The sequence below is a fragment of the Strix uralensis genome, chromosome 1 (genome assembly GCF_047716275.1).
Source record: "Strix uralensis isolate ZFMK-TIS-50842 chromosome 1, bStrUra1, whole genome shotgun sequence".
In the NCBI taxonomy this organism is placed as follows: domain Eukaryota; kingdom Metazoa; phylum Chordata; class Aves; order Strigiformes; family Strigidae; genus Strix; species Strix uralensis.
This window is the reverse complement of record NC_133972.1, coordinates 49,913,684-49,930,226: the sequence shown is the minus strand read 5'-3', so window position 1 is coordinate 49,930,226 and position 16,543 is coordinate 49,913,684. Positions and strand designations below refer to the sequence as shown.

Sequence of the window (16,543 nt, the reverse complement as noted above, 5' to 3'; positions counted from 1 at the left end):
CTTTCTCCCAGCTTTATAATGAGCAGACGTCATATGGTATGGAATATCCCTTTGGTCAGTTCAGGTCAACTGTCCTGGTTGTGTCCCCTCCCAAGATCTTGCCCACCCCATCCCACTGAGGTGGGGAAAATGTTGGAAAGAGCCTTGGTGCTGTGTAAGCACTACTCAGCAGTAGCCACAACACCAGTGTGCTATCAACACCCTGCCAGCTCCCAACATAAAACACAGCACCATGAGGGCTGCTATAGGGAAAACCAATTCCGGCTCCGCCAGACCCAGTACACTGTGTAAATGTTCTGTTGAGCTATAACCAGAGCTTTACTCACATTGAAGCAATGAAGAACAGCAAGACCTTCAGGATACATATAATTTCAACAATTTTTTAAGCTTTCTAGAAGCTTTATAAACAATAAGGTAAAGCATCTTAAAAAATAGAGCACGTGCTTTTTTCATTCATACCTTTATTTTTTCTAGCCCTGTTGGTAGCTGTATATCCACTTTGACCCATTCTTTCTTAATCATGATGTTGGTTTCCCACAAGACATGTTCCTCCTGTAAAACGTAGAATATGATGTTATAAAGCAATTTTTTGTTCCTCTGTAAATTATCAAGGTCATTTTTTGTCCTCAATCTTTTCATATTATAGCCAAATGACCACTATATACAAAGATGTTTTATATGAGGAAATAGTTTCACATACTCATTTGTAGTCTTTATGGGAGAGATGGGAAACAAGCCATGTTTACTGTGATTAAACAGGCTAATAATGTAATTGTCAGAAGTTGGCTTGGTAGACTTAAAGTGAATTAATATGTAAATTAAGCCATGTTATTGCTGAATTTAACAATATGTTTCCATGGTGCTCTCTACATTAGTTTCTTTTTCACCAATAACTGCTTCTATTATGTTGTGTTATAATTAGATTTAGTTTTCTTAGAACTGAATTTGGGGTCTGTCAAAATTACCCAATCAACAGTGTTAAAAACTTTTTTTTTTTTTTTTTTTTAAATCTGTAAAGCAAGCAGGCAGAGTACTACCTAACAATTGCTAACTATGTTCTGAGCTACCTCAATCTCCATTTACACTCCACCTCCTCAGGTTAACAGCAAGAGTGCTAAATATGGTAAGGCTCCCTTTATGCAAGCACTCCAAGCCTTTCTAATTCAATAATCTGAGAAAAACAGCTCATGCTCCTTCTGATTCTGGTTATAATCCTAACTGGAACATGCTGAGGCCAATATAACAACAAAAAAACAAACAAACAAACAAAAAAGAAATGTAGCAATATGAACCTCATATCCCTAAATAAAATCTTTTCAAAAATCAGTTCAAAAATAGAGCAAAACCAGAAAGACAGGAAAAAAATCCAGGAAACTGTAATATAGGCTATACATACAAACAGATTTACCACTACAAGTATCAGTAGTGAGACCCCTTTTAGGATACTGTGCAAAGTACTGGCTTCTTCCACAAAGGATATTACAGACTTAGAGGCTGTTGAGAAAAAGGTGCGAAGCAGCATAAGAGAAATGGAAACTCTCTTGTATGGAGAGAAATTGAAAGGATAAAAACAGTTTACCTCACAGGAGGTGAATAAAAGAGGATATGATAGGTATGCGAAATGTTATCAATACTATAGAAAAGGACAGTTCTCTTTTTTCCTGTCTTGTAATATAAAAAAGAGGAAGAAGATGCTATGTATGGCTTGATAGACCAAGAGGTCTGAGCCAGCAGAGGAACACTCATATGATTTGTGATGAGTAGCCTATTATGCTCTTTTCCTACCAAGCCTTCAGCTGTTATGACATATTAACAAAGCTGGAAGACTAAATATCTGTTGAATATGTGTTTGAAGATCAGTTTTGGAAAACTGAAAGACAGGGCCAAGACAATACCCTATTTCCAAACACTAAATGACGTAAGAGATCAAATTTGGATAAACCATGACATACTTATTTCAGAAAAAAAAGTCAGCTGTGTATTAATGTCATTAGCCTACAACAGCCACAGTAAGACACAGAAAAGGATGATGTACTAGGAACCATATTGCAGGTTTAAACCATACCCTGTGATTAAGTGACTGCTTTCAGAAATACTATTGTTAATGTATTCCCGGACATGTACATATACGAACCCTCCAAACACATTTTTATACCTTGTGGGAACCGTCTACGTTTGCTGTTTATTTGATTGGATGCATCTGGATACTATAATTTTGTTCACATTCAATTAACAGCTTAGATAGCCATCCCCATGACCATTTTTCTCCCAAACATATTTTAATAAAAACAGCTTGTAGCAGTAGACTCGATTTTTCTGTGCATGTGCCAGTATCCAGACCTTCTAGGGCTGTTTTTTAGACTGAAAGCTGTAAATCACCTCAGATGGAACAACTTTTGAAACTGTTTATTGTTCCATGCAACAGACATTACCCTCTGATTTTATACCATGTCTAATAAGCCAATAATATTATTTCCTTTCTCACAATGTTTTCTCTGTAGTATTCATCCTGCTTGTCAGATTCTTTCACCTCTTTGGTACAAATGGGTTAACCCCTCTAGCACATTCCTTGCATCTCTGGCCTTCTTTTAAAATGTTGAATGTATTGCTTTTCCTTTACTTTCCCTCGAGATTTATTTTGGTGGTGCAGGGGAGCAGTTGTTCAAAATGCCTTCACTCTATTCCCCTTATTGTGATATATTGCTATCTATAAACAATTTTTTGTAAAGCTAAAATGGGCAAGAATTGTTTCTTTTTCCTGCAGTGTTTTTGGGTTTGGGTTTTTTTTTTTTTTTTTGAGATAATGCTACTCAGATTTGAAGGATGGAAGAGAAAATCATGACTTTTTCTTATCGACTCCATTTATATATTACAATCTTTTTTTTTTGACATTTCTCTACAGATACATTAACGGCTGTGCAACTGCACTCATAATTTTGTCCCTGCTTCTCTCATTCAGAGTAATTTGGAACAAATGCTTATTTATTCCTCCACAATGATTAATGAATCACCTTTAACTTCTGCAGAGGAGTATACTTGCATGGTTTTTGCAAGTGTTGCTGAACACTTAAAGCAATTTTAGTGCATCAGGGTACAAATATGCTTGCACATACAAACATCAGTTGAAATTATCTTTTACTGTTTAATTTCCATCTGCTTTGAAAGCCATACAAGATGTAAAGATTAAGAAGATAAAAGCAGTAAGTATAAGCCCACTACTTAATGGAAGGAATGAGCAAGTAATGAATGGCAAATGATAGATCAAGGTCAACATTATCTTCTTTGGTTTCAGTTTTCACAGAAAAGTTTAAAATTTATCAGACAGTTAATAGACAGTGAATACTGTTAATACTTTATATGTTAGTGGACAGTTAATATTGCCAAATGTGAATGCAAACATGGACCGGAATATAAGAACAGTAGTACAAATATATATAAGCCAGAAGTACTGAAACTGGAAGGGAATCGGGAAGTTTTAAGTAGAGGTTACATAATGAAAGGAATATCTTACTATCAACAACTAACTCTGAGAACCTGAGGAGAATGTGTGCGAAACTAGAGAACTGGGAGAATTAGGGATATATGTTACAGTTAAGGGGAAAATACAGACTGTGCAATTATAGCTAATCAGCTGAAAGTTGACAATTTATAAGACACTGGAACAAATTGCAAACAATAATCTTGTAAGCAGCTAGAGAATTAGAAAGTGAGAAACCTACATTAGCTCTTTCTGATGACGAGCAAGTCATATACAACCAGTGTAATCTCTTTTTTAATTGTACACAGACTTGAAAAAGTAGAAATTACTTTATTAAGTCTTTTAACATAATTTCATAAGACATTCTTTAAGCAAACTGAAGAGATTTGCTGCAGATAGAATTTTAAAATGTAAAATGGGTGTACAAATGGGTGTACAAATAGGAGTGCAACCTTATTTAAAAGAGGACCTGTCAATAGTTTTCTATTAAACTAGAAGAAAATTATAATAAGGCTCTGCATAGGTCTGTTCCAGGGCCTGACATAATTATAGTGCTGACTACCTGTTTGGATAATGGAATGAAAAATAAAATTTAAAAAAATGTGGATAACACTAAATTGGGAGGAATTACAAGTACTCTGAAGGACATCATTAGAATTTAAAATCATCTCACTATATAAAACCCAATTTCAAACCAATAACACAAAGTTCAAAGACATATGAATCACAGTTAGGAAAGAAAAATCAAGTTATCAAATGCAGTAGTATTGAATGAAGAGCAACTTTGTTAAGCCAGCAGTAAAACAGAAAAAGGTCCAGGTTATCATGGACTGCAAGTTAAATATAAGTCAACAACAGGTTATTGTTGACAAAAGAGTCCTTTTTCCTTATTGTTCATACTCAAGAGCAATTTAAGTTCCCTGTCTTTCAACCGATGTCATAGTGTCTATATTAGGAAATACGTTCACTCGTCTTTGGCCTTTCTGTTGAAAGGGTGAGGAAGGCTAGGGATACATTTGCAACATGCAGTGCTTGTCCTCTAAGAACAGTACTGAAGCCGTACGTTAAATGTCATCCAGTCTCCATTTGCATCAGACCTGTCGGTGCTGCGACACAGCAAAAGTTATTCAGGGATAAGAGGTTCTGACAAATAAAACCAGTAAAAGGGGATGCAGAGGAACTGCAAGGTGTTGGACCATGCAATTGAGAGGTTATTTTGAATCACAGCCTTCATGACAGCAGCTCTGTTGTCTTCCAGGGTCAGAACCAGCACTTGGCTCTCGCTTCTGTTTCTCAGTATTTGTCTAGTTTTTCATAAACAACCTAATGATGCAGTAGCAAAATGTGTAAAAGCTACCCCCCCTTCATTTCAGTTTAAGAAGTCTTAAATATGAATCTGTAGGGTTTCATTTTTGAAGCTACCAGCAGAAGCTTGTATTTCTGAAGGCCTTTCTGTCAAATTTTGAAATACGAGTACTTCATATCACCTTTAGATAAGTCTATGTGCAACAAATACACTGAAGGAGAAATTCAATAACTAAAACATCAAAGGGCTAAGAGAAGTTGTGGAAACAGAGCGGATTGAACTGAAGCAATAACTTCCAAAAACGTTCTTCTAATGCATATGTAAGGAATTATTTTGCAATTAATTCAGTTTAGGCTCCCAATTCTATGGGAACTCAAATGCCAATTTTCTCATGTTTTTGGCTCACCTAATTTGCTTTGTTTTCAGGGAAAGAAAACTTAAATCAGGTCCACTGATGCTACTTGGGTAAACCATTAAAATCAATCTGTCTCAAGGTCCTATTCTGTCTTAAGTTTGCCATGGGCATTTACTGGCAATTGGGAATTTATTGGCAAATATTATGGCACAAATCTCCATGCATTCTGACCAGCACACTGATTATGTTACAATTACACAGTAATGGGTCATAGAAAAATACTATTCCCTTTTATAAATCAAAAATTAGCAAGAGCCTGAGTTATTTTCATGAATACTTGAAGACACAGTGGGAAAGAAATAAGGTATTTCCATTACCTGTTCCTATATTTAGACCCCTTGGTAGTGTTACTCTTCAGGGTTTTTGCATCTTATCTTTGTGAATAAAGTGGATCTGTCTTTTAAAATATTTGCATTGTTAGGTGATAATAATTCAATTCCACCATCAAGATACGAGAGCCATTAACGTAATGAGACCAGATGTACGGCTCTTGCTTTCATTAAGTAGCAGTACAATAGCATCAACACTAAAATAGAATCATAGAATACCAGGCTGGAAGGGACCTCAAGGATCATCCAGTCCAACCTTTCTTGACAAAAGCACAGTCTACACAAGATGGCCCAGCACCCTGTCCAGCTGAATCTTAAAAGTGTCCAATGTTGAAGAATCCACTAGACTCATTAAACAACACTTTCAAAAGAAAAAATTCTAACAGTGGAAAGCCTCCACAAAGCAGGGGATGTAAGAAAGATGGAAATAGTTATCATTGCTCAACTGGCATTTGTGTTTCAGTTTGACATGGTTGTTTTATCTACTAATAGGTAGAAGTATAGGAAAACTACTGCTCTAAAACATGGGCAGAGCAAATCAGGTAGATAAGCAAGAGTTTTCTAGACATCCTGAGCCAGGAACTTTCCTTTTTTCTGTGTCTCCATAGAGGAAAGCATTTATTTTCCCATTTCCAGAACAGGAAGAAGGCTAAAAAGGTGTTACTATAGATTTTTCCCCTGAAATCCCCAAATTATTTAATTCTGTAATAGCTGGGGTTTGCTCTTCAAGTCTTATTGCAGAACATTCACCCATCAAATTAGTGTATAGCTGAGATGGCAAATACCTAGGTTTTACAGTTGCATAGATCAGTGAAATGATACCAAGTTATTCTTTTGCATGAACTAACTTACAGGACAGGCATGTACTAGCAGGAATATTTCCTTGCATTTTGGCTGGTAACACCCGGACTGTCATATCTCTTTACCCTTTGAAAATGAATGCATGTTTCTTCTTACCTGATTAGTAAACAGTACCACCTTGAGAACACTGCTATCTGCCATGGAGTAATGAAACTGAAAATGGCAATTCTTGCTGGAGCAATGACACATGGAACTGTTAAGATAAGCGCTTTTATATAATGCGTTGTCGTTAGCTTCTAACCACTCAAAATGACCTGAAAAATTAAAACAAAAAAACCCATTTTTTCACAAAACACTTTTTTTTTGTCAGTCTATGAAAATAAGGACTGCTTTCCTGTAATTAAACCATGGACCCATCACGGCAACAATGGAATCTTATTGTCATGCTGATGATGTAACTTGGATGTCATGTGTTTCCTATTAAAAAGATAGCTATATATCTTCATTTGATTCACAGGTAGCCCCAGCAACCAAGAATTACATCAGTTGATAATATCTTGAAGTTGTTTCTTTGCATGTTAAAAAATGTAAGCAGTCCCACATTCAGATCAGCCTCCTTACATTTGCAACCATTCAATACCTAATTGCAAATATATTTGGAAACTGGGCTTTCTTCCTTCTTCCACTATGGTTTCCAGAAAATATGCTTTTTACAGTAACACTTCTGTAGACTCTTCAAAATTTTTTTAAAAAAAGAAGGTGGCGGGGGTAGTATTCTGCCTTACTGCTACAGGAGGCAGTAGCATCTCCACCCTGTAATCAAGGTCTTTACTTCTCAGCCAGAATTTCTGCAACAAAATCTTGGAAGCATATTGTCTTTCCATCTGAAGCAGAAAAGCAATTTGTGCTCTTCTTGACCTACTGCCCCTTATAAAAGTGTTCCTACAGAGATCTAAGAGTACTCCATCCCCTCAACAGTGTCTTTTATTTGTCAGAAATAAAAATGGCTAAATACTTTTGACCAAATGCATCAGGTCTTCTTTTCACCCTCCTGAGTCACTGAATATTTTGCTGCCTTCTGAAGCAGCTATTAAAATAATAAACAAGGACTGATTTAAGGTCTTAAGTCCGCTGTTTCTGTGCTCATGTCTCTAAACACAACTTATCTCAAATGCAGATGTTGCAAAGTTTATTTCAAACTGAAGGGAAAAAGTGTCATTTCACAAGGAAAATATTTGGTTTTATTCTTTTCCTTTTGTTGGCAGTTTACTCTTTGTTTATGCAATGGTTTACACTGAAATACGTGGATGTAATTTCATTAGAATTAAGTTTGTAATTCCATGCCATAGTGGTTAACCGTGATTTGAGGAAACATTATAGATTTAACCCAGCATTCTGTTTGACAGAGATCAAGAAAGCATCTACACTTCCATGACTATTACCTTGTACAGAAGAGAGATATGCATCAGCATTAAAATTTACACTACTGGTTCTTTATCGAACTTCAGAATTCTCCGATTTATAAAAAAAAAAAATCAATTTTATTTTCTGAGCCTAATGGTAATTAACATTCTTTTCCCTCTGTCAGTTTAAGTTCCTGAATCTTTAAACAGGGAAAATTGGAGCTGATGTGATTTTTAGATAAGAAAGCAAGTGAACAGCACTAGATAAACAAAAGTTCTATGAAACATCCAGAATGATAGTGTGTCCGCAAGGGATACTGACAGCTATTCAGGGAATAAGTTTTACGCAAGTATTGTGAATGTTTCTGAGACATATTGAGGCCTACTTTCAGAAATTAAGACTCCAGAAACTCCTGTGCTAAAAAATACTGATTTTTTTACTATTAGTTTTTCCCTCTTCTCTATAGCCTGTAAAACTAGAACCATGTCAGTTTAACTGGATGGGCAATAAACTATGCTAAAGTACTTATTTGTTTCCCCTCTTCCAGGGATTTTTTTTTTTATTATTAATTACCTTTAGCCAACATTTATCAAGTAGCTTTCTAAAGATTAACTTTATTGATAACATTTTTTTTTCATTTGTTACAAACTTTGCAGCTCTTCTCTAAGGTCTGAATTTCCCTCAGTCCAATACACTCCATAGCATATTACTGTGCTTATGCTCTGACCTTCTTTACCACAGAATCACAGAATCATTCAGGTTGGAAAAGACCCTTGGGATCATCGAGTCCAACCATCAGCCCTACTCTACAAAGTTCTCCCCCACATCATATCCCCCAACATCTCATCTAAATGACCCTTAAACACATCCAGGGATGGTGATTCCACCACCTCCCTGGGCAGCCTATTCCACTGTCTGACCATGTTTGTTCTCTTGAATTTTGTGACTTTCTGTTTCTGAAGTGCCAAACTTCCCCACGTTTTTAGAAGTAGAACAGGAATCCCCGAAAAGCCACTTCATTCTTGCCAATGTGGTAGTAGGGCTTTTGAGTCACAGAGGTGTCTGTGTTCCTGACAAGAGATGCTGGGATGGTTGCCAGGATAAAGAGTGTAGACTTTAATATCTTTCCATAAAGCCTTTTATTTTCCCCACATGGCTGCTTAATCAGGTTTTAGATAGATGGTCTTGTTTCTTTCAGTTTTGAAGAAAAATTTTGTGTGTCGTAAGCCAATTTTGGAGTCCTGTGGAACGACCAGTCACTGACTGCAATGGAGTCCAATTAGAAGCAGAGTCTACAATTTACTGCTGAGGTGGTCCAGTGTCTTCTTTGAGCTGGGGTGGGCTAGTGAACCTGCCTCTATCCTGCTACACTGAAAACTCAAAGCCTATAAATATTTAGCCATTTTAACCATTTTCTGACTTAAATCTTGTTACTCCTGCTTTAATCCATGTTTTTTTATTCCACAAACCACATGACTTTGAATCTATGCTACCAGTTTTAAAGTAACAATTGAGCCTTCAGTTAAAATTGAGCCAGAGAGTGAGACCTTTCCTTTTCTGGCAAGTTCTCTTCCACAGCAGAGAACTGTTCAGTCTCTGAACCAAATCCCTGCAACCTTCCCATTCAACTGTTTTGAGGAAAGAAGTCATCAAATCTGAACTGTCATTGTTTCTACTCTTTGAAGGTGAATTTCCATGAACTCACAAGTCATGGATGAAATCTTGAAGGAAAAAAAAAAAAAAAAGAGGAAAAAATATCAATCACATAATCTAATGATTCGGGTTTTTTCATGTTTAAACTTGAGGGATTTTTATCATTAGTTATCTGAAATGTTGGGTTTAAAAGCCATAGAACTTCCTTTGATTTCTTTTTGCATCTCATAATTTTTATTTTTATTATGCAGAGAATTGGTTTCATTGGTTTCTTAATAAAGAAGTGTTACCCCAGATGTAGGAAACTAGATTAATCCAATGTAAGAAGAACAAACTATGGAAACTACATAGCATACTGGAAATATCAATAAAGAAAACAACAACAAAAATATTTTATGAACAGTATTGCAAGGGAATATAAAACCTCTGTAAGGACTTTTGACACTAGAGAAATTAAAAGGAAAATTTACAGAGAAAGTGCCTACAATACAACAGAAGAGAAAAGAAGCAATAAAAGAACAAAGAAAAAAAGTCCACCAAGGACAGAAATTATTTTATTAAATTTAAGAATACCAGGAAAGGAGGATTATTCAAAGCCTATAAGCAATCCTTTCTTTATAAATATAATTGTCTAGACTTCTGCTTTATAATTTAGTTTCTTACCTGTCTTCTATTTATAGTGCTGAAAGCTTTGATCAAAATCAGAAACTAAAGCTTAGTCAAGCTCTATTTGCATTGCAAGTTTGAGCCTTGAAGTATGGCATTTTTTGCCGTTTGCATACCATTCCTCTAGCTTTTAGAATTTTAGTTAATATTCAACCTCTTCATTTATGCCTCTGCAAATCTGCATGAATAGAAATACTGAATATATTGAGAGGTGAGCAATCATAGTTCAGATTTTTCAATACTTTTCAATGTTAATGATGAATTAAATTGTTTGTGGTGTTTTGACACTTATTTCTTCTCACATTTTCTTTTTTCTTTTTTCTTTCTTTATGACATGGAAGCACAGGGAATGTCCCCAAGCAGTTGTTTGTGTTATGTGCTCAGTCTTCTCAGTCACCTAGGCACATATATACAACAATGCCCAAGCACTTATACAGCAGACATTTTAAAATGTGTTTTGTTTCAATAGACATTGTTCGTGACCTGGTCCTGTAAAAGCCACTTACAGAATTTCAGTATCTTTTCTGTTAGCACAATATTGTCATAAAAAGTAAATCCATACCCTTCACTAACCCTTGAGGTATCACGTTAAGGTATGGCACTGATACAACAGCTTTCGGGGAGATGTTTAAAATAAAATCAAATGAAAAGTCTTATTTTTGTGAGATATCCCAGTGGAAATTGAAGTGGTGTGACATCTTTTCTTTCCTTATTTTATTTTTTTTTAAAGATGAGAAAAAGAATCTGCTTTACTAGTCTATATGCTCTCTGTTGTACAAAAAATGCTAACATGCAAAAATTAGTCTTAAGAGTGTATGCACTGAAGTGCTTTTGCTTGCTATTCCATTATAATTTGACTTACAGTTACTAGAGTGTGTTGAAATGCATGCCAAAATTTACTTTAAAAATCATTCCAAAATGAAAACAATATTTAACTATTCATTCTGCTGCTATCAATGAGATGAATTCCATTTCTGTGGGCTCAAAGTTCAAGCAGTAATCTCCATGCTATCAGTTCTTCAAAGCTACATCAGAAATTACACTGTTACAACTAGTGCTACTTAACCCCTTTGAAGACAGTCTCAGTAGACAAGCCAAACACTTAGTTGGCAAGGTGATTCCATTTCACATTACAACACTTAGACATTTATATCCATTAAGCTTTCAAAAACCTTTCCAATAAACCCATAGACAAGCACTACACAGTGACTTCAAAAACAAGTGCTGGTCTTTACTTCTGAAAAGTGCAACTGGATTAATTTTATTGTTTTTAAGAGTAACAAACTATTTTGTATAATAAATGTTTCTCTACAGCTCCCCTAATTAAAGGTTCAAAGTGAAATTCCTGACTGTATGCTCAAATACAGTAGTACAAGTAAAACTGCCAAGTGTCAAAACCAAACCAAAAAACCACACACAAGGGCTGTGGGCTTAGATGGATTTAATTTAATTTCACCAAATTGTTGCATAGATCTCACACAAAGAATTAACTGGATAATAAATTAATTATTAGTTTATATGGAAATTCTTACATTAAAATCTTTCATGTTTTATCAGCAGGTGTGTTCACAGTGCCCTTATTAAATGGTCAAAGCAAAAACTAATTTAAGTACAAAATACATAAAATTACTTTCCATGATTCTGTTCTGTTTCTTTGTTGAGTCACCCCCTTATCCTAAAAAGCACCATACTCTTCATGAAAGCTAGTAATTGTGCATTAACTTAAATTTCCCACCTTCAGTATTGTTACTCCAGTCTTTCAGGAAGGAACAGGAGGCAATCTTGTGCCCAGCTTGCAGTTGTGCCCACATAGCAGGCTCAGCCAGCTGATCTGAACGCCACTCACACATGCTAAGCTCAAAAGTAGAACTCTGTGGTACTAAAAGACAAAGAAAAGCAATCACTTCTTAAGAAGTCATTATTTATGAGACTACTTCCCATTAGAAACATATGCTCATTAAACTACTTGACAGCATTTCTGCCTCTGGTTACTTCAAAAGCATTGTGTATCACTGAATGCTGTCTAGTATTTCAGGCTGCCATCTTTAATGATACCATTTTAAAAAATCATTCCCTAAAGATGGATGCTTCTTTCAGAGCAATGGAGCTTCTTACAGAGCTATTTATGTTAGCCAGTCTTTGCAACATTCATGAATTCACTTCCAGAGAGAGTTGCCAGGAAACATAAAAAAATGACACGTCATAACAAGAAATACCTATTTACTTTTCTAGATGATAGCTACCAAAAAATCACTTCTGAGAGGTTAAACTCAGCAGCATCTCCATAACACTTACAACAGAATGCTTCTTTTTAGAACCAAAAAATTTCTGAATACATCACCACATGTCTTCAAGAATGTTTTACAGGCAAATCTTGCCTGACTAATCTAGTGGACTTCTATAATGGAGTGACTGCATCAGTGGACAAGGGAAATGTTATGGATGTCATCTACCTGCACTTCTATAAGGCTCCTGATATGATCTCCCTCAACATTCTTACCTCTAAATTGGAGAGATATGGGTTTCATAGGTGGATCGTGAGATGGATAAGGAATTGGCTGGATGACCGTGTCCAAAGCATTACAGTCAGTGGCTCAATGTCCATCTGGAAACCAGTAATGAGTGGTATCCCTTAAGGGTCCATACAGGGCCCAGTACTATTACATATCTTCATTATAACGTAGATGATGGGATTGAGTGTGCTCTCGGCAAGTTTGCAGATTACACCAAGCTGAGCAGAGCAGTTGTTATGCTGGAGGGAAGGGATGCCATCCAGAGGAACATTGATGAGCTTGAGGAGTAAACCTCATGAAGTTCAACAAGGCCAAGTGCAAGGTCCTGCATGTGGGTCAGGACAATCACCATTATCAGTACAGACTGGGGAATTAACTGATTGAAAACAGGCCTACAGAGAAGGACTTGGGGATACTGGTGGATGAAAAATTGAACATGAGCCAGCAATGTGCATTTTGTGCACATTATCAGAGGGCTGGAGCACATCTCCTATTAAGACAGGCTGAGAGATTTGGCATTGTTTAGCCTGGAGAAGAGAAAGGTCCAGAGAGACCTTATTGCAGCCTTTCAATACTTAAAGAGGGCTTATAAGAAAGATGGAGACATTTCACCAAGATCTGTAGTGACAGAACAAGTCACAATGTTTTAAACTGAAAGAGAGTAGATTTAGATTGCATATAAGGAAGAAAAATTTTATGATGATGGCAGTGAGAGAGTGGAACAGGTTGCCCAGACAGGTTGTGGATGTTCAAGGCCAGCTTGGATGGGGCTTTGAGCAACCCAATCTAGTGCAAGGTGTCCCTGCCCATATCAGTGGGGTTGGACTGGATGATCTTTAAATGTTCTTTCCAACCCAAACCATTCTATGATTCTATGAAGTTTAAGATGCCAGATAGTAGCTGCAAGTTTTTGTGTAATAAATAATGGCTACAGAAATAAATGTTTTTAAGCAGGATTGCAATAAGATAACGGAAGTTCCACTTCTTAATACTATTGCACGGGAAAGGCAATCTGGTTAAGATGGACTTTTAAATAAAAAGGGTATCCCAGAGAAAATGGAGATTCCTAACTGTATGGAGGAAACAATCGTATGTCAGTATACATAGACGTTACTACTGTTATTGTGCTATTCACACTACTGACATCTCAAGTGAAATGTCCTGCCCAGGTGATGCTACAAACCTCTTATTTCTTCATTGTTCCAGTGTTGCTAAATGTTCACTTTTTTCAAACCATGTGTATTAAGCAAGAAGAGCTTGTAGAAAACTTATTTCACATGGAAAATGCAAAATTCTAAAATGGTCTAGAAAAGAATGGATTTTGTCAAATTTCAACATTTGAAAAAAGCTGCAAATACAATCAAAAGAAATCATGCTCTTCTTTAAACACTTTTTAATTATTGAAACAGACAATTTTGATTGATTTTACATTTTTTAATTTATTTGTAAATATTTCTGAGGTAATTTTTTTGTTCTGACAATAATCTCTGTCTCTTGGGACAAAATACCCATTTTCCAGCTCTTAATTCTGCAGTGTGTCAGACAACAGCAAGATTAGTATTTTGGATTTTCTGACTCCCATCCCTGTAGCAGTTCTGCATCTGTGATATTAAAGGCTACATCTTTGCATTAACTAAGGAATTAAGTTTGAAATTTTTTTCAGTTGAAGTATTCATACTGGATTTTTGTCAAAATTTATATAAGTAATACATACATAACTACTCCAATTTAAAAAATAATCTTTACAGAGAAGGTATACTACATCTGCATTACAAGTGACTTAGGACAAAAACCTCGTTCTCCCTTATAGCCTTCCATTTTCATGCCTTGGGGGTCTTGGCTTTCACCCTTATGGCAAGATCAGAACAGCAATCTTATTAGAGTTCTTCACATATATAATTTGTCAGGAGTCAAGACACTTGCAGGGCAATCAGACACTTGGATAAGAATATGAAGCCTCTGAATAGAAGGTCTATTAAAGATATAATTAAAGGAGATTTTGTATTACATATGGTTTAGAGCATAAATTTAATATTTTCTATTTGACAAGGAAAATACTTTTTTGCAGTACATATGCAATTGCATAATAAAAAGCTGTGTTGTTTTTGAGCGATAACAAACAATTTGGCAGCTGTTGGAAAAACTACAAACCATAGAGTATCTTAAATTGCTATACTGAAGATAGAGTTGTGGTTGGGTTTTTTAAATGCATAAAGTTTACTGTCTAGCAGAACTGAACAAGAGACTGAAGGTGGGGCAGTTTGGGAGACAGGGGAAGGAGAGATGGGAGGAAAAAACTTAAAACTTAATGAAATTACATTTATATTTAGCCATCACAGTTTGTATCAAAAAACTCCTGAAAGCACAAATACTTAACCTATTTTACTCATAACCCTAAAAAGCACAATCATATTAATGAATACAAAGGCACAGGTAGCTTCTTATGTGCATTTACACTGGGATTGAAAAACAGGAATGGTACATTAAAAATGCAAATTTTAACTACAATTTTCATGCAAATAAAGCAGTCTTCATTTAAAGTTTTCTTAGCCAGACATTCCATAAGGACTAGAAAAAATGCTTTCAAATTCAAACAACCATTGATTTGACCTTTTGTCTTAATTATTGGAAGATATTTAGTAGTAAAGTTCCTCTTTCAAGGAGAAAATTAAGATATTTTGACCCTGTTTTTGCCTGCTGTGAGAAATTTAGATGTCACCTAATGAAGCTGACTTTTCCTAATGGGGAAGCACAGGAGAACAACTGGTTCTTATTAGAATATACCTGAGGTACTTAACAGTACAGCAGCTCAATCTGTATGCCACACCATATACTTCAACAGCTGTCATGTAAGCTAAATTTAACACCTACTTTTATAAGTTCTGGTGAATACATCCTGTTTCTGTTTCAATTTTTGATTTTTTCATCTCTTTGAGACTGTCATCTCTATAGCTGATTTGTTTTTTCTTTTTTTTTTTTTTTCCTTTAGAAGCACTTTGTTTATGAAAAAAGCCAGTATATTTGTACAGAGATTTATATCCTCCTGTGGGAATTGGTTAAGCAACTATATAGGTTGATAGAATTTAACAATACATTTTTTTTCAATTTTAAACCTGCCCTTTCATCTGCAGAAACCCTCCAAGGAACAGAAAGAAGTTGGGAGAAACACACATATGTCCTCTTTTCATTGTCAGTTTCAAATTCATTTTTTCAAAGAAAGCACATTGTAAACTTACCTGAGTTCATAGACAAGTATGCACAAAGTTTTAAATTATCATCTTTGCTCACTAAGCAGTACTGCTAGAAAACCTCTACAAAACAGAAAAGCAAGATGGGCCCTGGCATGAAAATATTTATATAACATTTGCTTCTATATTTCTACATTGTAAGCAGGTTGAAGCATGGAGACTTACATGACCAAGTTTAGTTACCTGAAATTTTATTTCCCCAATACAGATCCTCTTTGAAATAAATATGTATGCCTGCCTGAATCATTATACTAGGATTTGTATCTTGTTCTTACTGTGATCTGCCTACAATTGCTCAGCACTCTAATATGTTAATAACCATGTGCATCTATTTTCAATAGTTTTTCCTACTAGGGAATATAGAGAGCTTTATTTTAGACCACAGTATACAAAACCAATCATGTAACCTAGCTTAGTCTATGTCAAACACTGCATTCCATATCTCAAGTTAAATTTAAGACTGAACTCTCAGTGCCTGTCGCAGGGCCTGAGAACAGCTCAGAGGCAGGAAAACAAGGAAAGTGCTTTGAATCAGGGCTGTGCTCACCTGAGGGTGTGACATAGGTGCACAGTGCAATCTTCTTGTGTAATACAGAGCAGCAAGCAATTTAATTTATGCTAGGATGGGTAATATTCCTTTCCCATGGAAATACATTGGGTTGAAAAGAGAAATAGGAAATGTTTTGCTAAAGAATCCTGACATGCATGAATGGTTTGGCTGCAGAGCTGA

General features: G+C 35.7%; 1 protein-coding gene across 1 annotated transcript in view; it reads right to left on the bottom strand.

Moving 5' to 3' along the window:
* Positions 1-16,543, bottom strand: part of MALRD1 (MAM and LDL receptor class A domain containing 1) — a 288,915-nt gene that overhangs the window by 258,912 nt on the left and 13,460 nt on the right. Inside the window, exons 6-8 of the mRNA XM_074876823.1 lie at positions 11,788-11,931; positions 6,486-6,643; positions 460-552 (exon numbers count right to left, since the gene is read on the bottom strand). Of these exons, the coding sequence (XP_074732924.1) occupies positions 460-552; positions 6,486-6,643; positions 11,788-11,931 (395 nt within the window). The remainder of the gene's footprint in view (positions 1-459; positions 553-6,485; positions 6,644-11,787; positions 11,932-16,543) is intronic.